Here is a 27564-nt window from a genome sequence, read left to right on the forward strand (position 1 = left end):
CATGCGCCGGACCCCAGAGCCAGGCCGGCGGGTGCTCTCGCCATGTTGTACGTGTTTTGAGCCAGGTCCCGATGCCTTGAGAAACCGGTGGAGAGGTAGCCAGGGTCACACATGGGAGAGACTTGCTTTCCCCTCAAACAAGCACTGCCGGCCTCGTCCCCGAGTGGCTCATGTGGGCACAGGTCCAGGCCCTGTGCTGGGCAGGGTGGTGGTGCAGGGCCAGTCCTGACTCTGGGCGGGGGGCCGCTCAGGACGGGGGGTCCACAGATGGACCCGCCTTCTTCTGGCGCCACACTGGCCGTTCCTGCTGAAGCAGCGTGGGGTACTTGTGTGTGCCGCTGCCACCGTCCAGCCACTGCGGTGCCACGGCTGCTCCATGGGCGTGGGCAGCCTATTGCCATCAAGTATGGGGCTGAAGCTACAGTGAAAGTGAGGCGAATCCCTTTATTTTTCCCAAGCTCTTCTCGTGTAAATTTGAAGAGAACCAGTATTAAATAAACAAAATGGCTCTAGCGGGCTTCCAGATGTCTTCCTGCTTCTCCTTAGGACCCGCGGCCATGGCTTCGCCCAGACGCAACCAGGGCCCCTCCCGGAGAAGCGGTCAGTAAGGCCTCTGTTCTCTCCACAGGCAAGCCTGGGATCTTGCTGTCGACATTTGCCTCTCTCAGCTGCCAACCATCATTGAGGAAGGCACCGCATTTCGGGTGAGTCCCAAGAAGGGCATCTGCATGGTCCACCAGGGGGCCTCTGTCTCTGGGTCCCTGGTCTGCAGAGCCCCCAGGGCACTGGGTTGTCAGATTTCCTTCGCCCACCGGGGAAAAGGTGCTGTTAGCGGAATTTTGAAAGATTACATCAACTAGGGGCTCAAGATTTTGAAATGGTGAGCTGTCAAGAAATGTCCTCTCTTAAAATGATGTTCTTGTCAATCTGCTTTTCTTAACGCATGCTCCCTGACCCCATGTTCCAGGCTCTGCCTTTTAACTGGAATGGATCATGGGTTTCCCAAAACTCCTGACTAGAACCTGAGGGTATAAAGCTCAGCACTGAGGGAACATCTGGTCCCCAGGCCTCCCAGGGGACTAACTCACCAGGGGTCGCACCGCCCCTCACCAAGAGTCACCCTTGCTCCATCTGCTTCCCAGCCTCTGTGTTTTCATTTAGGATTCATGTATCGAGTCTGAGTGCATGTGCACCAGACCCAGCCCCTCCCTCAAGAGCCCTGAGGAAGGATGAGGGTCACTCACGTCTGCGCACATGCACCCTCTGACCCCAAGGGTCAGGGAGGCTTCCAGGTCTGGGAGGGCCGGGGCAGCAGAGCAAAGTGAGTGCCTCTAGGCCATGGAGGGTGGGGCTGGAGGGTCAGAGCCACTGGCTTTTTCTACCCACACCTTCATCTCTGACCCCACCCAAGACTACAGGGAGCGAGCCTGCCCGCTCCCCAGTGCCTCAGTTTCCTCATTTTATAGGGGAATCAGGGTGCTTTGCAATTAAAGGGGCATAGGAGAACTAAAGGAGTTCATACAAGCTGAGTGCTCGGGTCAGGCACGGGGTGGGGGGGTACACGTATGTGTGTGCATGTGTGTATCTGTGTGGGATGTCTGTGTACATGTGTGCTTGTGTGTGTGCACATGTGTGCATATCTGTGTGGTGTGTGTGTGTACGTGTAACTCCTCAGATGATCTTGATGTCCCTGGTGGGGGTGATGAGCTAAGAGGCCTCCCTCTCTTATCTCCTATTTCCTTCTTCTTTATTACTTGACATTTTTCACATTTTATTATGAAAACTTCCAAACCTACAGCACTGTTGAGAGGATTGTACAGTGAGCACCTGTATGCCCACCACTTACTCCTGCCATCAACATTTGCCGCACTTGCTAGAGCATATGCATCCCTCTCTCCAGCTGCCCTTTTTTTTTTTTTAACACACTCACAAGTTACGTTGCAGACTGCCTTGCATTTTAAACCCTGAAGAGGAAGCTGGCAGAGCCTTCACTAGGCTCTCACCAGTGTGCTTGGCGCCAGCCAAGGGTCCCCTTCCCGTTGGACCTAAGCTCTGAGGCAGGGACCGGGCTCGAGCACAGTCACAGGACTCCGTGGGGACAGCCCTGGCCTGCCCTCCACCGCAGTGGGGTAGCCCTCCCCAGTGCCTCAGCTCACCAAAGGAGGCCAGGGCCTGTCGCCATAAGCATGTGTTTGGAAAATCTAACATGCTTTCAGCTTTTTGTACGGTGTAATGTTTTACTTTGTACCTTTAGAGGATCAGAACTATATCCTCGCATGTAAAATAGCACAGTCTCTGTATTATGATCCTTCCGCTCCAATGCCAGGTATGTTTCCAAGGACCTCAGTGCCTCATTTCTAATCTGCTGGAATCAGTATTCTGCATGTGGGAATCATTTCTGCCAAATTGTGACAGGGAGGGGAAACTGATGTAGACCACATGCTAGCTTTTTTATTTTGTTTTCACTTTTTCGGGAGCAGAATGTACATAGAGAAAATTGCACGCCATAAATGTGTGGCTTGAGGAGTTTTTATAAGATGAACACACTCAAGTAACCAGCACCCAAATCAAGCGGCTACATGTTAGAAGCTCCCAGAAGGCCCTTCCTGCTACCTTCCACCTTGCTTTCCCCTAGGGTAACTACTTTCTTGCCCGGTTTTGTGCACTTGGATAAATAGAATCCTTCAGGATGTAGGCTTTGCGTCTGACTGCTTTCACTCAACATGACATCTGCTCCCGTGGTTGCAGCTCTTATCACAGCATAGGGTTCTCCAAGGGTCATGTACCCCTCCTCTGGCCAGTAGGCATTTTGAGTTTCCAAGTTGCAATCCCCACAAATAGTGCTGGCCAGTGCCAGGCCGAGTCATTGGAGCCTGAGGCAAAGGAGAAATCAGTAATTCTGAGGCTGTCTTTACTTGAAATTTTGATATTTTGTTCATTATGGATTTTCGCATTTTTTTTAATATCGCATTAAAGAATTTTTTAATCTCAATTACTGAGCTTTTTGGTGCACCCTTAAATTTTGTTCCTAAGGTGAATGCTTCCCTTACTGCAACCTGGTCCCAGCCCACCCTGGGTGCTGCTACTTTCTTACTTGCCTTTGGTGCATTTATGTCAGGGATACGCACTGGGAGTGAAATTTCTGGTCGCCAGCATTCATATGGTCAGTTTTAGTAGATGCTGCCAGGCAGTTTTCCAAAGTGACCGAATCATTTTACACTCCTACCCACACCTTATGAGTCTTTCAGTTGCCCTATATCCTCATAAGTACTTGATATTTTCTACCCTTTTTTCCCCTTATTTGGCTATTCTGGTTCAGTGTGAGAGGTATTTCACTGAAATTTTATCTTGTATCTCCCTGATGGTCAATAGTGTTGAGCACTGTTTTGTATTTTCATTGGCCATTTGAATACCCTCTTTTGTAAACTGCCTGATTAAGTCTTTTGATTTTTCTTTTATGTTATGTGTTTCCTATGGATTTGTAGTGATCATTTATATCTTCTGAATACAAATCCTTTGTCACTCATTGTGAATATCTTTTTTTTCTCTCTCTCTCTTTTGCTCTGGACTTTATTTTCACTTTTTCAGTATTTTTTTTTCTTGAACAGAAGTTTCTTGTTTTAACATAATCCAATTTGCCAATTTTTTTCTCATGCTTAAGACTTTTGGTATCCTGCTTAAGAAATGTTTACTTTGAGATGCACACCCCTGAGAAGGTGTTCTCCTCTTTTTCTTCTGAAAGCTCAATTGTTTTACTTTTACCCTTAGAACTGCAGTCCGTCTGGGATTAATTACATGGATGGTGTGAAGTAGGGCTCACAATACGCTTTCCCACACATGCATGTTCAGTTCACCCAGTGCTGTTTACAGCGAATCAGGCGACCATCTTTGTGGGGCCGCTTCTGGGTTCTCTGCTCTGCCCCGTTGGTCACTTTGTCCTAGCACGGGTACTGAGCACGCTTGATTATGAAAGCAATTTTGATAAGAGATTACACGGATCCATAGATGGACTTGGGGGGCGTCTCTACAATGTTGAGTCTTCCCAAATATCAACATGACTATAAATGGTATATTCCTAAATGCCATTTACTGTTTTTCTTTGTATACATAGGGCTTATAGGTGATTTTGTGCAGCCGCTTTACTAAATTCACTACTTTGTTCTAATAATTTTCCTATAAATTACTGGCTTCATCTTAAAACCTCATTGTCAGATACACCAAAACAAAGCCCAGCCTGTATGCCACTCTTCCAAGGTCAGTAGTTGGGAAGACAAATTTTAGTCAACAATGGAAAGGAACCCGATGAGAATCGGCATTTGCTGACGTAGGGGAGGGCAGGAGCATTTGCACATGGTGGGGAGCACGGATAAGGGACTTCTTGAGGGGCTTAAAGAGAGCCCTCTGCAGGCCGAGCTCTGACAGGGGGCTGGAATCCACATGCTCCTGGCCACTGCGGTTTTATCTCCTCTTCTAAGTGGAGAGGTCATCATGAGGAGCAAGTAGGTCACTGCACGGGCAGGACGGCCCCAGCCATTGTCCCCAGCCATTGTCGGTGTGTCTGGAGCGGGGACGCCGAGGGGGATGAGGAGGAAGGGTGTGAGGTTAACCCTTTCCTCTCTCACAACAGTGACAGCCAAAGGCTTTCGGGGTCCCCAGGGGTCAAGTGTGGCGCTTGGTGCCCATCTGGCCCCCCACGTTGCCTTTTCCCCTTGCGCCTGTTTTCAGGCCCCCGGGCCATCTGACCTGTGGGCTGACCGCGGAGTGGCCCACCTGGCCTCAGAATTGTCCTGGGAGGCCCTGGACGCGTGGCCCCCTGACTCAGAGCCTCCGCCCAGGCCTGCGTGAGCTGTCCTCCAGACGCCCCTCCGGGTCTCCTGTCTCCCCACAATCTGCACGGCCGCTCTGACACGCTGGAGGTAATCTTGGAGGTCTGGCTGAGACCCCAGCTCTGAGTCGCCGTCAGACGCACGTGGGACAGCTCTCAAGGTGTTCCGTGGAGTGTCCTTTAGCACGCTGAGCCCCACCTGTGTTGGGGGGCTTCCCCACACTGAGGAGCACACCAGACCTCATTGAGTGTTCCGATGGCAGGCGCTTTCCCTTTGGACAGTTTTGGGTGAAGAGATGAGGAATGCTTGTCCTTCTCTCTGCGCGGAACAGTTTTTTCAGCAGCGAGCAACATGGGAACATCCGTAATTCAAAAACTAACTTGGAAGGAAGGGAAAAGAGCTGGAATGATGTGAATTACCTGAGCTCCCCTCCTCCCTCCCTGTGGGGAGGGAGAGCTCAACGGGGCTGCTCTTTTTAATCAATTGATGAATAATTCACACTTAAAAACAGGAAAGCCGGTTTGGGGGCTCCATCCCAATTCACAGGTTGCCCTCCAGATTTGGTTCACATGATGCAAGCTGACTTTGCAGGACCATGGATTCCTGGGTGGTGCATGTTCTCCGCTGGCTTCTCACGTGGCAGACTTTTCTAAGGGAGCACTGTGGCTCTGACCACCAGGCTCCTCCGTGGATGGCATGGAGTGAGCAGGCCTGGGTCTGCCCACGGCTTAGAGTCGTGCCTGTGCACGTGTCCACACAGGTCCACACGTATGAGAACCCTGGGCCACAGCCACATTCCCACCTTCCCGCTCCCCTTCCTTGCTCACAGACACACCTCTGAAACACGGCCTCGCCTTCCCCTGTGGGGCAGGGAGGACAGGCCTGGGAGGCAGAGATTTATAACTTGGAATTCTTGTTTGGGGCTCGGGGACAGCAGAACTGTGTGTTGGGTGAAAATGATTGTGTCACAGTGAAAAACCCAGCCATTCTGCTGCTGCCCGGCTTCTCGGTTCCCGGACCTACCCGCGGCCTGAGCCACTCCTGTGCTTTACCCGGTCCCTGTCACTGCGGGTAAAGGTGTCCCCTCCGCTGGGCCAGTAAGGACAGACCACCTCCACGTCCCCACTGCTGGCTGTCCAGCTTGTCCCTGCACCCCCATCACTCTGACTCTGACTCCAGTGCGTGGTCCGGCAGCCCTGCCACCTGCTGGCCCCTCCCTCCACTGACCCCAGGGCCCGAGTAAATCACAACTCTGGGTGACGTCGTGACCGTTCCCTCTGCCTGTGCCCACACACAGGCAGGACTCAGAACCCCTGTGTCCCCTCTGAGGTCACCACACACGGTTCCTTCCCATGCCACTCTGCTCGACTGCATCCTCCCTTCCTGTCTCACTGAGAAACAGAAGTGATGGAGAGACCCCTGCGAGTCCTGCCACGTGTGCCCACGTCCCTGCATCCAGGCCCGTCTGCCTCCCCGTCTCCCGCCTGCGGAGAGCCCTCCCCAGCTCGCGGTGCTGCAGCCGCCCTGCTCGCCCGTATTGCTTCACCCACGTACAGACGCGCCTCACCCTCCCACCGTTAAACCAGAGTTCCTGACCAGGTGGCCCCTGTCCCCTCCAGCCCACTCCATTTCTGTCCTTCCCCTTCACAGCCAGGTCCCTTCACAGAACCGTCTACACTGGACTCTCCAGATTATCTTCCCTTCCATTCTCGGTGCACTCCACTGTGCCCGAGGCTGCACCTCCACACTGCTCAGCCAGTCACTGCAGAACCAGGCAGAACCAGGCTCTGTCCCGCCTGCCCGCCACCCCGTGTTCCTTCCGCATTTACCGCCCTTGGCGTCCGGTCTCATCCCGGGCCCCTGCTCCTCCTCACTTCTCTCTGAATTTGCGCCTCCCGTGCAGATCTCTCTCCTGCCCTATGGGCTCAGCCCCGTGCCCACAGGGTGTCCAGTAGGCATCTCGAACTCAACGCGCCCAGGGCAGAATTGCCTACGTTCTCCCCCAAACACTCCTCTCTCAGCTCCTTTTGCACCTCAGCCCAGGGACCCCCTTCCTGGGGCTCTGGCCAAGAGTTATCTGGGATCTCAACCATGTCTTCCTGCCCCTGTGTGGTCTGCTCACACACGCCCCCTGCTCTGCCTTTGTCACCCTCGCCAGCTCCCCTGCTACGGTCTTGTCCTGACCTCCCTCGCCTGGACCGTTGCGGACTTGGGCAGGCGCAGGGGCTGTGTTGATGGGGGTGGGCGGATGCATCAGGGCAGAGCTGATAAGGAATGGGGGTCCCTAACTAATGCCCCCTGCCTGTCCCACAGCACAGCCCCTTCTTTGCTGAGCAGCTGACCGCATTCCAGGTGTGGCTCACAATGGGCGTGGAGAACAGGAACCCACCCGAGCAACTTCCCATTGTTCTGCAGGTGAGTTTCTTTAGATCTCTGCCGGATTGGCTGAGTGTGTTGCAGGGAAGGAACTGGAGCCAGGGATGTGTGTGCGGGTGTGCGATGCGTGGCTGTGTCCTCAGCCAGGTGGCTCTCGGGGACATCAGTCAGATCCCTTAGAGGTCACTGAGTCCCACCACAGACTTATTCCAGAAGGGCTTTCCTGGGGATGTCAGAGTTCCCTTCCCCACTCTCATTTAAATACTAATTTGGGTTGTAGTCAGTGGCCCTTTCCAGGCGACCCACGGAACGCTGCAGCGAATGTGCTCAGTGGCATCAGACCCTTCTATTTGGAAGGACATGAGCTGCCAATCCGCCCAGGAGGAAAGGGCAGGAGCTGTGAGCACGTCGCAGACAGCCCTCGTGCCTCCTCGCCAGGCGCCCGTGGACTGCGGGTCATTGACTGGGTGGCGGGCAGCCCGGACCCAAATCCCTGCCTTCCCTTCCATGGAGGGCATGTGCCAGCCCCTCACGTGGCCCGTGTCAGTGCTCACACCAGGACTGTGCCCCCCTAGTGGGTTGGAAGCTGTGTTGTGGGTCTCATTCCGCTAATTTATTTAGCTAATGATTCAGATGGGGGAGAATGGCAGAATACCAGAGTTCCTCACAGGTGGGAAGATGAGAAAGTTTTCACAGAACTTTTGTGTCGGTGAAGGTGTATTTGTGGGAAAGGCGTGGTCGACAGCCTCAGGGTCCGCTGCTCAGCAGGCCTTGAGTACCATTTGCAGGCCCCAGAACCGGAGGTTTCACCTGGTTCAGGCCTGTGTGCCGGGACCCTGAGACGGCAGAGGGGGCCGGGGAGGGCGGGTGCTGGAAATGTGGTCGACAATGCTGCAGAGACGGTCGGGGGGCCCGGAGTAGCCACGGGCTGCAGCATCTCCCCGGACCTGTCTTGGCACCTTGTATACAATGACTGATGTTACGAATAGAGCATAGAGATTGTTAGCTTCCAGATTAGGACGATCTGGAGTTCGCAGGGTGAGCTGTAAACCAGCACATTTTTGAAGCAAAACAAATAAAGAGAGAGTCAGTAATAAGGACGAAACATAGCTGACGTGCGGCAGAGTCACCAGCTCTCCCTCCCTCAGTGCGTGCTCGCGGTGCTGGGGGTGAACAGATTTCCAGGGATGGCCAGGGCGCAGGTGGAACATGCTGGGCTCCGGCGCCTTCTGGGTCACCAGCATGTTCACCTGTGAGGGTACCACTGACCTTCCTGTGATTTTGACAGCGTGACCGAGTGACATCCGTCCTTTCCAAAGCGGGGGGCAAGATGCCAAGCATGTGGAATCAGGTCTTCTGGGTTGGGCAAACAGGCCTGCTGTACGTGGCCTGCTATCCACGTTTCTTTTTAATGTTCCATTTACAATCCACACTCCTTCAGGGAAGGAGAGGCCCTAATAGAGCCAACTTTCTGGTGCCGAAGTGAGGGGCAGCGCTCTGAGAGAACGGAGGGGAGACATGGTGTGTGTGCTCCCTCAGCCATAAGCAGCAGGCTCTTCATCATCCTGGGGGGCAGTCTCCTGGGCCATGCCCAGCCTGGATCAATGCGGGAACCTTTACTTAACAAGAAGGGAAGGACGGAGTGCAGATGAGCACCAGCTTCATGTACTGTAGCCCACGGGGTCGGCCTCTTTCTTATTAGTTCAGTTAACTTCACCCTGCTTTCTCTTAAGGAAGTTTATTTTTGCCAAGGCCTGGACCCCGTTACCCATAAGTTATCCTCCAGGGCCTTAGGAAGTCAGAAAGAATTGCTTAAGGAAAGGAGAATTTTAATGCAGACTTTGTGGCTTTTCCAATCCCTGCTACTTTTCCCACGAGCCAGGGAGAATTTTCTGTGCCTGAAGACTCAGAGGCTTTAGCTGATGACCTTCGGGGTCAAACGAAATGTCTTCTCAGGCCAGCTGATTTGCAGTCCCTCCTGTGAATGTAAGCTTGGAAATAACTTTCCCTGACCAGCCCCAGGGTCTTTTCTTGCCTTTAGAAGAAGGGATAGGAAGGAAGTCTCTCGATCCCCGCAGCACCGCAAGGGCAGGTGCTCACGGTCTCTCAGTGGCCATGACATCGCTGTCTGCACGCCCTCGGGCGGCTGGGGCACAGAGAAGCCCCAGACCAGAAGGGAAGGACCGGCATGTTGTCGGAGGGAGAGAAGGAGTTTCGCGGGACGGCGTTAGTGCCTCCAGGCCTTGAGAGTCCGTCCGGCCACTTCATCAGGCAGCCCTGTTTGCTTTCACGGCCTCCCCTGATTTACAAACAGAGTTTGTGGTCTGAAAGCGCAGGGTCATTCTCAGATGACAGCAGGAAAGCAACTGGGGTGTCATTGTTACACGTATTATAGACATCGGTAGCTCTGGAAGCTAGTCGGCAGGTTCCCGGGCGCCTGGCCCGCAGGGTCCCCCACGGTCCGCCAGGGCTGGAGCTTGAGAGTCTTGTTTTCGTAAGAATCGGCCCCACCAAGAAGCCTCGGCCGGGAGCCCGAGCCGCGTGTGCTCAAGGTGCGCAAAGTGTATCCACAGCTACAAGCTCCGTGTTACGTGGGTGTTCACGCCGCCACAGACGGGAACATTCTGTTCACCATTTGTCTCTAGTGTCCACAAATCCCGGCCCGTCTCAAACAGGAATAATGGTCATAAAAAGTGCAAACAAAAGCCAGTCCTTATTTTAACATAAATCTTAGTTTATGGTAGCCTTCAATTTTTTTTAATATAAATGAGCAGAAGGAATCAGAAAGACGATGTAACACATGACATTTTCCCTGGGAGTCTTTATTGACGATGTTTATTTTCCCGTGAAACATGAATTGTCACGACGCAAAGTCCCTCCTTGCTGAAGGCCGTCCAGTGCGTGTCAGCAGGTGGCGTCACCGCCGACCTTGTGAACGGGGCTCCTGGCTCGCTGCTGGGTTTGCCAGGAAGACGCCACTGTGGGGCCTCGCCCCGCCAGCAGCCAGCGCACACACAAGGTGCAGACCGGCCCTGCGCACGGCCGGGGTTCTCGGCCTGGGCTGCCCGTCCTTCCGCCGCACATCGCTCTAGCATTTGCCCTAGAAAACAGCCGTCTCCGTGCTTAGCAGTTTAAATGACAAAGGGAATCAGCTCCTGGGCTCCACCAGCGTTAGCTGCTGCCGCCTTTGATTTCTGACAGACTGCAGCGGCGCTCACAAACCTGGTCCCAGGCCCGGCTTGGCCTGGGTCACCTGGAAACTAGCACCTCGGGCAGCTTTGTTTCCTTTAGAACAGAGACAGTCAGTGAGTGGTTTGTGAAAGGGGAGGCGTCCTGAGCTGCATGGCCACGCCAGGAGGTCAGCGTCCAGGACGCGCCCTTGCAGTAGACGGTATGTGCCAGGTGCTTCCACGGACCTCGTCTCATTCAGCTTTGAAAATGAGCCCAAGTCATAGGTCATCGCCTGCACCTGTCCGGCTGAGGACACGGAAGTCTCCGGAGGTTACGAGCTCTAAGCTGCACCGTCAGGAAATGACAGGAGGGAAGCCAGGCCTGCGCGGCCCTGAAGCCCGCCCCTCCCACCAACCACCCTCCTGACCTCTTGACCTCAGGCAGCAGTGGCGCATGCTAGCCACGAGTCCCACGGGGGAGGGATCGGGCCCCCATTACCTCCCGGTTCCTAATCAGAAACTCAGCACCACCCCCAAACACCCGCGCCTGTGCCCGTCTGGAGGCAGAGGTGTGGACGTGGGTCTGGAGCAGGTACTGGGCGAGGGAAGATGGTATTCCGGGGCACACGGCCAGCAGCCGCTTCTCCCCCTGCACCTCCCGGCCCCTGGGCTGCCTGTCCTTCTCGGGACCTGGTGCTGTCAAGACCCCTCCCCGCCTCTCCCTCCGGTTCGTGTTTGCCCCTCACAGGAGCCCTGGCTGCCCCATTTCTTCACCCCCATTCCATTCCACTCGGCTCCGCTCTGCGTCCTCTCCCGGACCCCAACATGATCCACACCCTGTACCACGGTTGTCTTCCCGGGTCCTGCTACTGACCTGCAGGAGCAGGTGACGCCGCCGGAGCCTTTCCTCCCTCACCGATCTCTCTACCCAGCTTCTCCTCCGCCAGGAGCACCACCCCGTGATGGCATGCCTGGCCTGGCCTCACTGGCCCATCTGCCCGTCTTTCTCTGGCCTCACTCCAGACCTTCTCTTCCGGAGTCTCCCTCCCCGACTCGCCTTCTCTATCGGCCAGCAGGTTCCATGGGCATGTCCCCGGCCCTCTTGGGTCTCTTCCTCCTCATCAGTCAGGGTCATGTCCACCCCGTTCCGCCCCCCATCCAGCCTCTGGCCAGTCCGTCCCCCCAGCGACCACATTGGACAGCTCACTGCTGCTCCTCTCAGGAAACCCCCAGCCTGGGACCCATCTTCAGACAGCCCAAGCTTTCCCCTCCCCTCTGCCTGCTGCCTAGGAACCCCACACACCACCTCCCCCCTGGGATCTGGCTGCACCCCAGGTAGAGTGGGGGCTTACATGATTCACAGCCCTGCCCACCGTCACAGAGGATTGTTGCAGTGTGGCTGTCTATCTGTCTCTGCAGCTGATTGATGGTGGGAGGGGGCTCCCCGCCGTCCCCTCGTGCCCCGCGAACACACACTGGGTGGCTGGGGTAGGAGCGGACAGAAGAATCCCTTCAGGGGTCTCCGTGGTCTCGAGTATAAAGACCATGAGGGAGAAGATAATATAAGTGACCCCATCAGAAATTTTAGACTCTGGCATAACAAAGAAAACAAGAGAAAAAGATGTGGCAAAGGTTGCTCTTTATAAAGAACTCTTTCACATCAGTAAGGAAAGGCCAAACATTTAAGTAGGAAAGTCAAGGCACGTGTGGCCAGTTTACTGGAGAAATAGCCACTTAACCCGTGAGGGAAGATAATCAACCTCACTTGTAGTCAAGGAAATTCAGATTCAAAGGCTATTTTTACATGTCATATTGGCATGGGCTTCTGGTGCCCAGGAGCTCTTAATCTGATATCTAATAAAACCTCCAGGGTTCCGTTCTGTGTTGTCCTTTCTTATGAATTAAGAAATTAAGGTTCAGAGAAGTCAAGTAATTTGCCCAAGGTCACATAACCAGAGCACACACAGCAAGCCCTCGTCCTGTGCCCTGTGGTCAAGCAAAGGCCTGGGGAGAGAGCGCCCACCCGTGTCGTTGGAGGTGCAAGCTAGTTCAACTAGGGGATAATTTGGTAATAAAAGTATATAGCTCTGACCCTTGGGTTTGTCCTAGAGAAAAACCATGTAAATGTGCAGAAATATGCCTGTTAGGACATTTATCACAGCGCTGTTTATAATAGCAAAAACTGGATAAGAATTTGAAAAGCGAGCTGTGGGGAGGTGTGCATTGGGGGGTGATGCAGAATCAAAGCCACAGTATTTTATTTAGTCTTAAAAGGAGATGAGAAATGCAATGATAGATAATAATAATCTTGTTTAAATGCAGTTAAAAAATATTTGTTCTAATACTTTCAGCGGGGCACATATTTTAGCTGTTAATGAAAAATTAGAACGGCAGAGAAAGGAGCACCTGCCGCAGGTGAATGAAGGCGCGAAGCCAGGGGCAGGTGTGAGCTTGCTGGGCCGACCCCATGGCATGACGCGTGGCTCTGCAGTGACGCCGTCCTGTTCTTCTTCCTCAGGTGCTGCTGAGCCAGGTGCACCGGCTGAGAGCCCTGGACTTGCTGGGACGATTCCTGGACCTGGGCCCCTGGGCAGTGAGCCTGGTACGTGCGTCCTGCACAGACGCGGGGGGCGGCCAGACTCCCAGGTGCAGGCTGAGGACGTGCCTCACAACCCGGAAGGGACCATCACCGGCCATCGAGGGGGACTATGTGTGGGGCGGGCCGGGCAGCCCCCGGGGCCCTCAAGAAATATGTGCCGTGCAGCCTCCGTCCCTGGAGCGTTCTGGGGTTTGCTGTCACTCTACCCTCTTTTCCCATCCACCATGAGGCTTCACCTCTGCAGGCAGAAAGTGTTGCCCCTGCCTGAGCCAAGAAGCAGCGTCCCTCTGAGCTGGCCGAGTGCCGGGCACACACCCATGCACCAACTTTACACTGTGGTGCTCAGCACAATCTGGAAACACTTCTCTGCTGACTCATTCTGCAAAAGAGTGGAAACGGCCATTGAAAACAGAAAACACTGACAGAAATAAGATCAAACAGTGACCCATTTCCAACAACTACATCACAAGGAAACAGGTATCAGTAGGGAACCAACAGATGACAGGAGGTTCGAGAGACTTGCCATCAGCTGCAATATATGGATCTTTTTGGTCATATGTGCAAATAAACGTTTGAAAGTTAAAGTTTGAAAAATTAGCATTCATGCAACAATTAGAAATTTTACATGAACTGAATACTTTGTTATTAAAGGGTAACTTCATCTTTTTAGGTGGAATGGCATATGGTTGTTCTTTTAAAAAGGCCTTATTTTGTTAGCGGTAAAGACTCTATTTACACATGAAACGTGTGTGACATGCAGATGTGCTGCAGAGAGTCCAGGAGGACGTGTGGGCGGGCACGCCAGCACCCTGCCGTCAGGCTCATGTCACTGAAGCTGAGTGACGGGCATGTGGGAGGGCAGCACATTACTATATAGCTCCATTTGTGTATATTTAAGTGTTTTCATTATATAATGCCAACTAGAGAGTGAGAATCGGTAGTCCACGGTTGAAGGAGGAAAGGAAAAGTCAAAGAATTAGGAAGAATAGTTCACCCACCGTTGGACGGTTCACACTCAGGGCACCTGGGCCGCAAATTACTTAGAGCATGTCGATCACTGGGGAGGGTCTCGTGTGACTCTCGAGCTGCGTGGCCTGCGCATCTGCTTGTGTGAATCGATGTCACTCAGTCACCGGGGAAAAATCGCAGTGTACCCTTTATGCTCGAGAAACACGCACCGTGCGGCCTCCATCCCTGCAGCGTTCCGGGGTTTGCTCTCACTCTACCCCCTTTTCCCATCTGCCATGGGAAACTTGAAGACAGGGAAACTTATATTAATAACACTTAAGAGAGATTTTTATTATATGGTATATTTTTAAAAAACGGATGTTGGCCCTTTAAAGAGTTAAGCTTATGCTAATTGGGAATTTTGACAGTATAACAGGTGCTTGACAGATGAGGTGTAGCAACAGGTATGGGTTGGGTCTTCCAGGAGGACCCACCTGCCCAAACCAGAGACAGGATGCTTGTCCCTCATTAAGCATGGCCTTTAACAAGAAAAGGACACAGGCCCTGCCAGTGGCCTCTGGCCTGGGTCACACCCCTCCACGCGTCTGGGAGGGGGACACCTTTGCCATATCTCTGAAATTCCAGCAACTTGGAGATGAGGACCGAGCACCTGTGCTGAGATGACTGACATAACAGGGCTCTGCCCAGTTGTCCTTGTGAGATGGCCACCTTCTCTCTGACTGCCCTGCCTGAGAGCAGAGAGCCCCCCTAGGATGGTGCACCACCAGAATCTGGGCAGCAGGGACAGCCACAGCTGCTCCCTGTCTTAACCAGCAAACTGGCCCATCCCAAGGCTCAAGTCCTCTGAAGGTCGATCTCAGGGGCAGATGTGAAGGTTGGAGGCAATAAGGCAGGAGGGTTGTGGTTTGAAATGTGAGAATCACAATTAAGGGGCCCTCTGCTTTGCTGCTCAGAGCAAACAAGGCCACGCGAGGGTGAGGTTGCAGGGGGTGGGGTCCCCGGACGGGAAGCCATGGGTTCTTCACGAGATGAACTGTGGCCTCTAGACCAGGCAGGGCTAGAAAAATACTGCAGTGTCTTGGAGTACAGAGATGTGGAGATCCAGAGGAGGCCCCTTTGCTTACATTCCCACATGCGCTGAAGGCAGCGCCACACTGTGTCCTGAGCCTGTGCCCCTCGGCCCCCCAGGAGCTGGCGTGCTCACGTTCTTTTCTCTCCCCCAGGCCTTGTCTGTGGGCATCTTCCCCTACGTGCTGAAACTGCTCCAGAGCTCAGCCAGAGAGCTGCGGCCCCTTCTGGTGTTCATCTGGGCCAAGATCCTTGCCGTGGACAGTGTGAGTAGTCCGCGCCCTCCCCACTGGCGCCAGGTGGTCTCTGCGTGTTAGCCGGCCCAGCCCGGGCAGCGGCTGCAGAGAGCAGGGGCTCACAGAGGTGCCGAGCGTGGCTGTGTCCTCTCTCCCGCCGTGACGACCCCACATTTTTTGTCCTACTTTCACCCAAGCCTCTGCCTTCGGTGCTATTGCCTTCCCCCCACACCGTCTCCAGGCACTGCTGATCCCCCCTCCTTCCAGAACATGGGAGGTGCGTCCCCCTGGGGCCCAGTCCTGGTCACTTGAGCTGCACGCTGCCTCCCACCCCAGCCCACCCCCATCCCCTCCAGTCCTCCAGCAGGAAATGACCCTGACCACTTCCTTCTTGAAACTCGGCCCTGCCTTGCCTGGTCACCCACCGGGCCCTCTGTCTCCAGCCTGTGCTTTTCCCTCCCCTGCCCTGACCTCAGGGACAGTCTCCTGCAGCTCTGCTCTCCAGTAGCCACCCCGCCCCCCGTCCTCATGCCTACAGGGCGGCAGTCATGCCTCTACTCCATCAAGGGCTGGACAGGACCATGCTGAAGGCTGTAGGGGACACAGGAGGCCGTGGTCTCTGCCCTGGACAGGTCACATCCAGTGGGGCAAAGCCCTCTGCTGCAAGCGGAAAGCCGCCACACCACAGGAGGCTGTGCCGTGAGGGTGGGGACCTGAGAATTCTTAGCACGAGGGCCTTGGTGGGTGTAGACGTGGGAGGGGACAGCTTGTGAGAGAGATAGAGGGGCAGGGAGGGCAGATGGCCCCACTGGGCTGAGGTGCTGGAGGCACATGCAAGGAGCCCTCAAAGTGGAGGGTATCCCCCTTTAGCCCACCGAGAGGAGCCATTAAAGATTCGAGAACAGAGACACAGCAAGATCCAAGCTGTGGTTTTTAAGTGTCTGGCCTCTGTCTAGAGGAGATTGTAGGTCAGCTGAGGAGGAGCCCGCTGGGCAGGAGGGGTGGATGTGATGGGGTGACTGTTCGGGAGGCCCCAGCTGAGGAGGACCCGCGCCTTAGGCCTGGAGGTGGGGAACTCTGGTGCCCGGTGACCTTGCAGGTGAGCCCCCCTGGGGGGAATGGAGAATGAAGAGCCACAAAAGGAGAGTGAAGGAGGGTTCCCAATGCTGGAGGTCTGACTCAGAACACAAAGGGGGTTCCAGAGTGAGGGTGTGTGCTGGGTGGGAAACAGAGACCCCAGAAGAGGCCATCACACAGGGCAGTCACCTTCAGAAGAACCGTGGATGTGGAGATGGGAAGGAAGTGCCGATGGCCAGATGGTCACTTGCTTAAGGGGTTAAGGGGGTGGGGAGGGGAGTGGGCACCTACCCTGTCACCCCTCCTGCCGGTCACCACAGCCTCACCTGGCTGGCCCCCTCCCCGGCCACACCCCATTGGGTGACTGGGTCTGGGCGCGGCCAGGCTGGCCTCCTTGAGCACTCAGCCTCGGCCCCGCATGCTGCACTCTGCTCACTCTACCCTCTGCTGTCCTGCGAACAAGCCCCTGCAGCTCCAGGCTGCCGCGGGACCGGGTCCTCCCTCACCTGGGTGCTGCGGCCACCCGCACACCCCCGAGGTAGCCGAGCTTTGCCCTGAGGCCCAAACCTGGGGTGATGGCTGCACGAGGATGCGAGTGTTGCAGGCATTCCCAGTGAACGTGTCACAGCACAGGCGCTTCCAGGTGGCCGCGGACCCCAGTCATGCTGCACTCGATTATTACTGTTTTATGTATTGATCTCAAGTGGCAGCCTTGTTGAATCTTGTAGTTCTGGCCATGGACGGTAGGTTCTCTTGGCCTTTCTGCACAGGCAGTCATGCAAACCAGGCCAGGGAGGTGGCTCTGTCCCCGTGTGTCAGGGACATTTCCTGGTCTAGTGGTACCGACCAGAACTCACGCACCCTGTTGATCAGATGCGGTGATCCACTCATGTTGGATGTGCTTGGTCTCCATGGTCTTCTCGGTGCTGTGAACGCCCTCCCTCCCCGTCAGTGCTTCCCAAGCTAACCTTGACCTCTATTCAGCCCTGACCCTTCTTGGGCCCAGCACCCTGCACACGGCTGGGTCCACAGAATGTTCTGTCACTTGTCAGCTTCACAATGATGTTCAGAACATTGTGTGTTCTGACAAAATATTTACCTTTCCGTCCATTGAACTAACTTCAGATAAACAATGACCTCTCTGAAAGATTGACCAAAACCCTAGATTTAAGAGTTAAGAACCTGAGTCTGAGCCCCGCTGCCCTCATTTACTTGAGCGAGCTTTCACTTCCCGACGCCTGCCCTCTGTACAACCGTTGCCGTCGTGCTTCCAGCAGCCGGGATGGAGATGAGAGCCGTGACCTGGAAAGCTGTCCTGGAAATCTTAGAATAAAAGGAATGAGAGCATAAGTCTTGCATCTGCCCGGCTGGTGTCGGACACGGAGACCTTTCCTTGCTGATCCGAAAGCTTGTTGCTGTGGGCAAGGAGGCCATGCCTCTTGGTCGTCTCTGTTCTGCCCCTCATGTTTCGCTGAAGAGCCAAACGATGTGAACAGAAGGGCTCTCCCGGGGGTTGCTCGGAAACTTTCTCTCCTTCAATGCTGTGTCTTCTGTACGGAACACTTGGAAATGGATCGATGCCGTGACTCGGTTCCTGGGTACACGGAGGGCCCAGCTCAGACCAAAGCCCATCGAAGGGAATGCCCCCCAGAGCCCGCCTCCCCACCCATGGGCCACCAGTGCTGTCGGAGTGTGGGTAAGCCACCAGGTTCTTGTCCTTACAAGATCTTTAGGACCTTTCAGGACCCGGAACCAGACTATGTTCAGTTCTAGTCCTAGGACTATCTATTCCTGCTTCAGTGTTCTGTACGTGAGAAGCCCTTCTGAGCTGTCCCTCGCTGCCGTGTTCTCATGGGACCTACAGTGGTCATCATACTTGGGTATGAGGAATCCGCTAGAAACCGCCTCCCGGGCCTATGGGTCTCCAGGGGCCTGCTTGTCTCCAGCGCCCGGATGCCAGTGCTCAGCCACCAGCACACCTGCTGCTGTTCCCTCATTACCCGACTGAACGAACCTCTCAGGGCCACGCACTTCCTGTTTGCACAGCGCTGAAGGAATTACACGTTTGATAATGCTTGAGGAGCTCTTCTTACAGCCAGCTGGAAATGCCCTCGCCTGCAATGTTCTTTTCCATGCCTGCAGGCACCAGGGACCTTCCAGTGAACTCATTTCTTAGCCAGCTTGTTGCACCACTTTATTTAAAGGCAATCATCCCACAGAGAGACGTTTTGACATATTTCCGGTTGGGACTGGGGGCTGTTTACCTCATCCTTCCTTTTCATGATCACTCAGGTAGTTTTCCAGAGACTAAAGTCCCATATGCTTTTGGGGAGCTGTTCCCCTCCCTCCTTCACATCCGGCCGGAAGTCCCGCTTGGTCACTGCCGGCTTCCGTGGGCTCTCGTGCTGTGTGCAGAGCCCCCTGAGTCACTGGTGCCACCCCCACGGGGGTCAGAGCGCATGGTGTTTGCACACAGGGAGCCCATACTTAGGATCAAAGCCTGCGTGGAGCACAGACGGAGGTCTGCAGTGCCCAGTGTCCTGTGCCCACGCCGGGCCCCACCTCGCCCTCGGGGCACTTCCCCAGGGGTTGAGCATGGGGTGGCCCTCTCAGGCTGGACCCCAGCTGGGGCCGAGCCTGGAGCCCCCTCTTGAGCCACAGGCATGTGTTGAGCACACACTATGTGCCATCCTGAGAGGGGCCCCTGAAGGAGTAGGGGAGAGGTAAGACTCACTCTGGCCTTCAAGAAGGCGGGCCGTGTCTGGGAAGAAGGAAGGAAGGTGACTTCAGGAAGGGGAACAGGGTCAGACGGGTCTGTGCCATCTGACCGAGGGTGGCGCGCATTGTGGGGACAGTGGTGGGACAGAAGGCACGACCTGGGACGCGGAGAGCCCTTCCTGTTGTTCCCCAAGGAGTCTGGTCCCAGAGGGGTCTCTTCCCAGATCACCCATGTGCCACGTTACCCTTCACCTGCCGCTACCAACCAGGCATGTGAAGAAGCAGGAAGACATGACCCGCAACAATGAGAAAAAACCTGCCAGAACCCACTCCAAGCCCTCACGGATATTAGAATTAGCCGACAAGGACATGGAAATGGTTGCTGGAAGTCTGCTCCACATAAAATTTCCACTGAGACACGGAAGGCAACAAGGAGCCCACTGAACCTTCTGCGGAGGGAAGCCACAGCATGACCTGGAAAACATGCTGGCTGGGATCGACAACCCACTAAACATCGCAGAAGGAAGTTAGCAATCACAGCTGCCCAAACGCAGCACAGCGAGGACAGAGAATTCTGACCAAACTAAGGGGCATCATTGAGTCGTGGAACCAGTGCAAGTGACGTGACCTAAGTGCGTTCAGAGTCGCTATAGGGGCCAGCAGGAAAAATACTTGAAGAAATGGTGGCTAAGAAATGTCCAAATTTTCCAGTTTGATGAAAACAACAAACCCACAGGCCCGGCAAGCTCCATGAACCCCACGCACAAGGAACATGAAGAAAACCACCCCAAGTCATAATCTAGTTGCTTAAAAACAGGATAAATTTATGAACTCGGAAGCAGCTGATAAAGAATAGAGGAGCGAGGAGAAGGAAGACAGCAGGTTACAGGTCGGGAACGACACCAGGAGGGGACAGCAGCTGGTGCCCTAATGTCCGTGAAGAGAAGCCGCCGGCCTGGCCTGCTGTGCCCGGTGAGAGCATCTCTAAGTGCAGGCGGAGTAAGGACTTTAAGGCATGCGACACTGAAGGGACGCACCACCGGTAATCGCTGGTGGGGTCAGCAACATGTGTGGTCACAGTAGCAAAACAGGGGTGGGGTGTCAGCTTCAGAGACTTCATGTGAAGTGCTGCCACGCAGAGGAGAGCGTGCGGAGGATGAAGTCTGCACACCCCCCGGAGTTAGAGGAGTTGAAATTGTACAGCGTGTTCTGCAACCACAGTGGAGTGAAGCAACCAACAATGGGTAATAGGAAAACTTCCAAACACTTGGAGATGAAGCAGCACACTTTTAAATAAATCATTTAATGATTACATTATAAAATAAAATTTTAATAAGTAATATAAGTATAAAATATATAGAATATTTAATATTGAAATATGAGTGTTATATAAAGTATAGAAGTAGCATAAATATTTATGTAAGATAATATGCATAGTTATAAATATTTATAAAATACACAAATGGGACTACATCAAACTAAAAAGCTTCTTCACAGCACAAGAAACAATTCCCTAAAAGGGCAACCTGTGAAATGGAAGAAAATATTTTCAAACCATCTATTTGACAGGGGTTAATATCCAAAATATATAAGGAACTCATACAACTTAATTGCAAAAACCCAAACTATCCAGTTAAAAAGTGGGCAGAAGACTTGAATAGACATTTTTCCAAAGAAGAATCCAGACGGCCAACAGGCACATGAAAGATACCCAACGTCCCTTATCACCAGGAACATGCAAATCGAAACCACAGTGAGACACCACCTCACACTGACAAGAGTTAGCGAGTTGGCAAGGACGTGGAGAAAAGGGAACAAGACGAGTACTGTTGGTGGGAGCATGAACTGGTGCAGCCACTGTGGAAAAGTGTGGGGGTTCCTCAGAAAACGAAGAATGGAACCGCTGACCGGTCCGGCATTCCCACTGCTGGGCGTTGAACCAGAGGCAATGCAATCCTACCTCGAAGAGAGACCTGCACCCCCATGTTCGCGGCAGCATCATTCACGGTAGCCAAGCATGGAAACAACCCGAGTGTCTGTCAACAGGTGATGGATAAAGAAAATACATGCACTGGAATATTGCTCAGCCCTAAAGATGAAGAAAATCTTGCCATTTGTGACCAGACGGCTGAACCTGGAGGGCACCGTGCCAAGTGACATAAGCAAGACAAGACAAATACCACCTGACCTCATTCATTTGTGGAATCTAAAACAGTCGAACTGACAGAACCAGAGAGCGAGACAGCGGTTTCCAGGGCTGCAGGTGATGGAGACGGGGAGATGCAGGCCAAAGAGTACAGACTCGCAGGTCTCTGTGAGTCTGGGGAGTACTGTAGTAACAGTGCTGTGTTGTGCACTTGAGAGATGCTGAGAGTAGATCTTTAGTGTTCTTACCACATCAAAAAACAAAACCAATAGTAACTATGTGAGTTAATGGATGTGTTAATGAACTTGATTGTGGTGATCATTTCACAGCATGTGTGTATATCACACTAGTACATTGAATATACAAAAATTGTACATATTTTTGCCTGTCAATTATAAGTCAAAGCTAGAAAAAAATATGTGCTTGTAGTACAAAATATAATTTTACTGATATACTTTATTACAATTTATTATATAAACATTTATATGAAAAAAATCAGTGAAATAAAATTCGTTTAATAAATATTTTTCAGAAGGGTCTGAAGGGAAATAAAAAATACCTTGAACTGAGGGGAACTGAAAACACAGTATATCAGGATTTGTGGGGACAGCTAAACAGCATGGAAACTTTTACAGTTCTACGTGCATCCATTAGCAATGAGGGAAGGTTTTAAATCACTGGCCTCAGCTTCAACCTTGAGCTGTTAGTAAAAGAAAAGCAGATTAAACCCGAAGGAAGTAGGAGAAAAGAAATAAAAATCACAGTGGAGATCAATGCAAAAGAAAACAGAAAAGCAGTAAAGAAAATCTGTTCCACCAAAAGCTGGTTCTTAGAGCAGATCAGTAAAATGAACAAACCACCACCCAGATACAGACTTCATTTCCTCTGGTTATACACCCATTCGTGCGATTGCTGGATCGGAGGCCGTTCTGCTTTTAAATTTTTGAGGTACTTCCATCCTGTTCCCCGAGTGGCTGCACAGAAAGAGAAACAGACACCACTTCCCAGATCAGGAATGAGAGAGGTGGCATCCCAGAAGGTTCTAGAGGCATTAAGGGAACAGTAAGCGAATATTATGAATGACTCAATGCCAGGACATTCGAGAACTCTGAAGAAATAGACATTCCTTGAATGACAAGAGCTTCTCACTTAGGAATTGAGTCTGAATAGCACCGTATCTGTTGAAGAAGTTGGATCTGTAGTTTAAAACTTTCCTACAGAGAAGCTCCAGGTGCAGTTGGCTTCCCTGGTGGATTCTAGCACGTCAGTGAGGAAATGGCTGGCAGAGAAGCACCATCCCGTGTCATGTGAGACCAGCAGTGAGCACGCTTGATGCCACGTCCAGACAGCGTCCCTCCTGAGGACCGACGCAGACATGCCAAACAAAACTTCAGTAAATCAAATTCAGCCACATCTAGAAAGGCTGATAACTCATGACCTAGCGGGATTTATTTCAGGAATGTAAGGCGGTTGAAGAACTGGAAAAATCACTGTAATTTACCATATTAACAACAGTAACAACAAAAGACATATTCTCATTCTCAAAGACGCCACAAAGAAAGCATTTGACAAAACCTAAAATCTGTTTCAGACTTTTTAGAAACACTCTCAGCAAACCAGTCACAGAGGAAACTTCCTCAGCATGACGAGCAGCATCTGCCGAAACTGCTGAGCCAACATCACACGTCGTGGTATGAGTCTGAACCCCATGGTCAGGAGCAGGACTAGGTGCCACCCTCGTCACCTCTCTCCAGCACACACTGGAAGCCGCACACAGCACAAGAGAAATAAAGGAAAGAGCATAACTGTCTTTCTTTTCAATCAACACGATTCTCTTTGTAGAAAATCTGATTGAATCTATTTAAAAAAAAAAAACCTAGTACCACTAATGAGTGAGCTTTAAGTAAGGTTGCAGGTTACAAGGTCAGCATACAAAACTATTTTATTTATATTTAATATTAACCATGAAAAGTTGAGATTAAAGTAAAAAACATTTACAACAGTATCAAAAATATGAAATACTTAGGGATGAATCCCCTCAAAAGAGACGCAAGACTTGTATACTTGACACCACAAACCACTGGCAAGAGAAGTTACAGGAAATCTGGGTCAATGGAGAGATCCCATCATCCTGGGTCCTGACTCTAAAATCCATGAGGAAATGCAAAGGACCTAGAATAGCCAAAACACCTTTCTTTAAAAAAAAAAAAAAAAAAGAACAACAAAGTGAAAGGACTAGTACCACCTGATTTCAAGACTTATCTACGTTTATAGTAGTCAGGACTGAAAGCAGCATCAAACCTGTGGAACCCAATGAGAAGTCGGGAGGTAGACCCACACATGGTCAACTGATTTTCAACAAAGATGTAGACAGTTCAGCTCGATGGAGAACGGAGCGTCTTTTCACCCCACGGTGCTGGGACAGTCAGACACCCATGTGCAAAAAAGTGAACTGCAGTCTACACCTGGCACCACATTAAAAGTTTAAACATTAAAAAGTTAAAACGGGAAAATATTTGCAAATCATTTATCTGATAAAAACTCATAGTGAGATCATATAGAGAACTCTCAAAACTCAATACGAAAACAAACACAGACCAAAAAATGGGCAGAGGATTTGAACAGACACTTCGCTAAGGAAGTAGTTTGCTAGCAAAGAAGTACCTGAAAAGATGCCGCACCTCGTTCTGCACATGGCAGATGAAACCAGTCAGACACCAGCATACTGCCGTTAGGATGTCCGAAACGAGAAGACTGTGTCCCGTGTGGGCGCAGATTCAGGGGAATGCAGGTGTCACACCCGGCCTGGGAAGTGGCTCTGGTTTCTCGAAAGCCTATGTCCATTAAAAATTGTGCACAGTGTTTACGGTGGCTTTACCTGTAATAGCCAAACGCTGGAAACAGCCCAAGTGACCATCGACTCGTGAGGAAGCCAACAGTCATCTATCCCCACTGCAAAGTATTACTCTGCAAGAAGAAAAAGGACTCCAGCCCAGATGGTTACGCTGAAGGAAGGAAGGCAGGAGGAGAAGGTATTGTACTATACGGCTCCATTTACATAAAACTCTGGGAAGTGCAAACTGTAGTCACAGGAAGGCAGGCTAGTTGCCACCTGGGGAGGGGGATTCCCAAGGGGCACAAGGGAACTTCTGAGCGCAGAGATCCCTTACGTTGATTGCAGGCATGGCTTCATGGGTGTGTACATATGTCCACAGTTGTCAAAATCTGTGCTTGTAAATGTGCAGAGTTGTCGTATAGCACTTTGACCTCAGTAGAGCGGTTACGAATTTCAAGTTGTGGAACAGTCTGTGGGCAACTGTACTGTCCCTTCTAGATCTTCAACCCAAGAAAGACAACAAAATGTGGGGAAATTGTTCTAGATGAGACTCAAGATGCATGACCAGCAAGTGCAGGTCTGGACCCCAGACCCCAAACCAAAAGCTGTAAAGGACTTCATGTCCTTTGCTGTCCCACCTTGTTGGGACAGTTGGGAGAAATTTGAATATGGACTGAATATCAGATAATAGCATGGTATCGAAGCTCAATTTCTTGAGAGCGATCATGGTTTTGTAGTCATGTAAGAGAATGTCCTTTTTCTTAGGAAAGTTTCCAGGCAAAGCATCATGCCATCTGCAACTTCCAGAAAATGCAGACAAGCACAGGGGAAGGGAGAGGGAGAAAGCTAACGTTGCAGAATATTCATTTAAATTGTCCTTCAGATCGTGGGGTGGGGGTCACACATCAAGAGAGGATGAGAAAGCGTATAGAATGGCCAAACCTGTGATCTCTGCGGGAGGGTGCTGGTGGCTTTAGTCAGTCCCTCAAACCCCTCTTTATGCTTTGTCTTTCTGCTAATTAACCAGATTGTGGGCGGGGGGGGGGGGGGGGGGGGGCGCGCGGAGATGGTCACTGAAAGATTCCTGTAAGCTGTAAGCTAGGTTGCCACTAATTGGGGTTTCTTCACAGACACTGTTAGTATGCAGTTCAAGTTACAGTTAATACAGTTCAATTTACACGGCCGCCAGGGGGCCAAGGGCACAATGTCTGCGAATTTGGAACAACATTCTGTGCCATGTATTCATGAAGTCAGTCCCCATTTGGGGGCACGAGGGCTTCAGCACGTGTGAAGCTGTTCTGGGGCCAAGAGAGAACACACTGAGTGAAAGTGGATTAGAGAGGAGCCCCCGTCCCTGTGCTAGTCCCCTCCCGGTCCCAGAGCGCATGCTCATTTCTCCTCGGCTCTGACGCCACCAGCCTCCCTTCCTGCACCTGCACGCCCCTTTCCCACTGCCCCCTCTAGGCTCACACAGAAAACTCAGTTGACAAAATGAGCGGGTTTGGCTTTCTCTTCCATCCTGTGATGACTCGTGTCACCGGGATCTGAGTGTGACCAGGACGGCCAGAGAGTTTGCAGTTCTGAACCTGCTGTCTTGACGGCCCAGTGCCTGCAAGGGGCTGGCGTGCTCAGGCCCAGGGCAGACATCAGTCCTGTACCGGCAGCTTGTCTGTCTCTCTCTCTAAATGCCTTGTTCCTACAGGTTTGGTCTTAAGAAACTGCTTTTAGAACAGATTATGTGTACAGGAAACCTAAGACAGTAAGTAAAGTTCCCATACAGCCCGCACCCACTTTCCCCTGTTGTTAGTATCGTAAGGAATCCGTGTTGACACACTGTCATTATTGGCCAAAGTCCACACTCTGTTCAACTTTCCTTGGTTCTCCTCTCTGTCAGGTCCTCGTGTCTCCTCAGGCGCCTCTGGTCTGAGCTGTCTCTCACGTCCCTGGTTTCGGGAGACCTGGCAGTTCAGGGGGGGTTCAGGGGCGGTCCCTCCATCGGGATGTGTCTAATGTTGGGTGATGGGTTCGGGGAGAAAGACCACAGAGCTGAAGGGCCTTCACATCACCTCATGGCAGGGGTCCCTGCTCTCAACGTTGACGGGTGACCGAGGACGGGACCCCGACCCCCTGACTGGGGTGTGTTTGCTGGTGTGTCCACATGTTACCCCGCTTGCATCCTCTTCCCCCTGCATGGAGCTCACTGTGCTTCACTGGGATTTGTGTTACGTGACCTGCTTTGTTTCCCAGGTCAACCACGATTCCTTTACTCACTTTCATTAATTTTTTTGAAATCTGAGTATCGTTCTTTTAATTTCTCTCCCTTATTACTGGTTTAGGTTATTTGATAAGGTTTGGTGTTGGAGTTGTTTTGTTTTTGCGCTCCCGGGATTCTGTGTCCTCCGTCACTCCGTTTCCCTGCTGCACCCACACCTGCCCTGCGGCCCAGCCCCTGCAGGCAGACAGAGCGGGTGGCTTTGCTATGCAGCAGGTGCTTGGGCAGCGAAGGCCTGGGTCCACGGGGCCCGTCTGAGCTTGCTGTAGGTGCTTATCCTTCCTGCCTGCTCATTTTGATACCAATAATTGAATTGCTTCAGTGGTCCATTTAATTTCCAAACTATATGTTATAAAGTGCAGAAAATAAAGTCAGTCTCGGCATCGGGGAGCACAAGTTTGCGCATCTCACGGGGAAGCTGTAGTCAGCAGGGGGTGCTGTCTGAGTGGATTCGAGGTGCTGTTTTCTTGTCCTGCAGGATGGGCTGTCCTTGCTGCCATCCTGGTTAGTGAGGCTGTTTCAGAGGCCCTCAAGAGGGGGCTTTACTCTGGGGGAGATTCACGTCCACCCTCAAGGGGCCTTGGAGAACGGTGGACCCAAACAGCAGAGCCCCCACCCCTCACATCACCAGAGCTGGGGTCTGCCCCTTCCAGCACTGGTTCAGGCCCTGGCGGCCACCTGCCTGGGACGAGGCCACCGAGTGTGCCTGTCTGTCTGTCTCTGGCAGGAGGGAGACAGTTGTTTGCAGACGGCTCTGGATTTCCAGGAGTGAAATGAACAGCAGAAGGAGGAGGCAGGAGGCTGTCACTGTGGCTCACCATCGGGCCATGAGGCCCCGCTGCGGGTGGATAGGCCCGGGTGCGGGCGGGGAGGGGATGGGTCGCCCTTGTGCGGCATGAGTGGGCTCAGTGACTCAGGCTGCGGGGCACTTCCTGGGGAGAGGAGGTGAAGCATCAGCCCGACACCTGACGCCAAGGGCAATTACGAGAGGCCGTTTTCCTGGGTGATGACTCGGGGCCGTGATTCATTGTCAGAGCGGGCTGGCTCCGCGGCTCTGCAGAGCTGATGAGAGCAACAATGAGGAGACGGGGGTGCGGGTAAGCCCAAGAGCACAGCCTGCAGGACCCCAGTCTTGCGTGTTTTAGGAAAAGGGCACCCACAGTTGTGATGTGTGGAGCCTGAAGTCGAGGCTGGGTTGCTGCATGGTCCTGGAAGCGCCAGTTTAGACACCTTTGCCACCCAGGACCGTGAGACCGCACCTGGCAGTGACC

The 27564-nt window shown here is 52.6% G+C and overlaps 1 protein-coding gene across 3 annotated transcripts in view; it reads left to right on the plus strand.

Annotated features, from left to right (window-relative positions):
• The window catches only part of RPTOR (regulatory associated protein of MTOR complex 1), a 340143-nt gene that overhangs the window by 239930 nt on the left and 72649 nt on the right, over positions 1-27564 (plus strand). For all 3 annotated transcript variants that reach the window (XM_027624605.2, XM_027624606.2, XM_027624607.2), the window contains 4 exons: positions 629-704; positions 7140-7241; positions 12891-12974; positions 15164-15274. In XM_027624605.2, the coding sequence (XP_027480406.1) occupies positions 629-704; positions 7140-7241; positions 12891-12974; positions 15164-15274 (373 nt within the window). The remainder of the gene's footprint in view (positions 1-628; positions 705-7139; positions 7242-12890; positions 12975-15163; positions 15275-27564) is intronic.

Source organism: Zalophus californianus, chromosome 16 (genome assembly GCF_009762305.2).
Source record: "Zalophus californianus isolate mZalCal1 chromosome 16, mZalCal1.pri.v2, whole genome shotgun sequence".
Lineage (NCBI taxonomy): Eukaryota > Metazoa > Chordata > Mammalia > Carnivora > Otariidae > Zalophus > Zalophus californianus.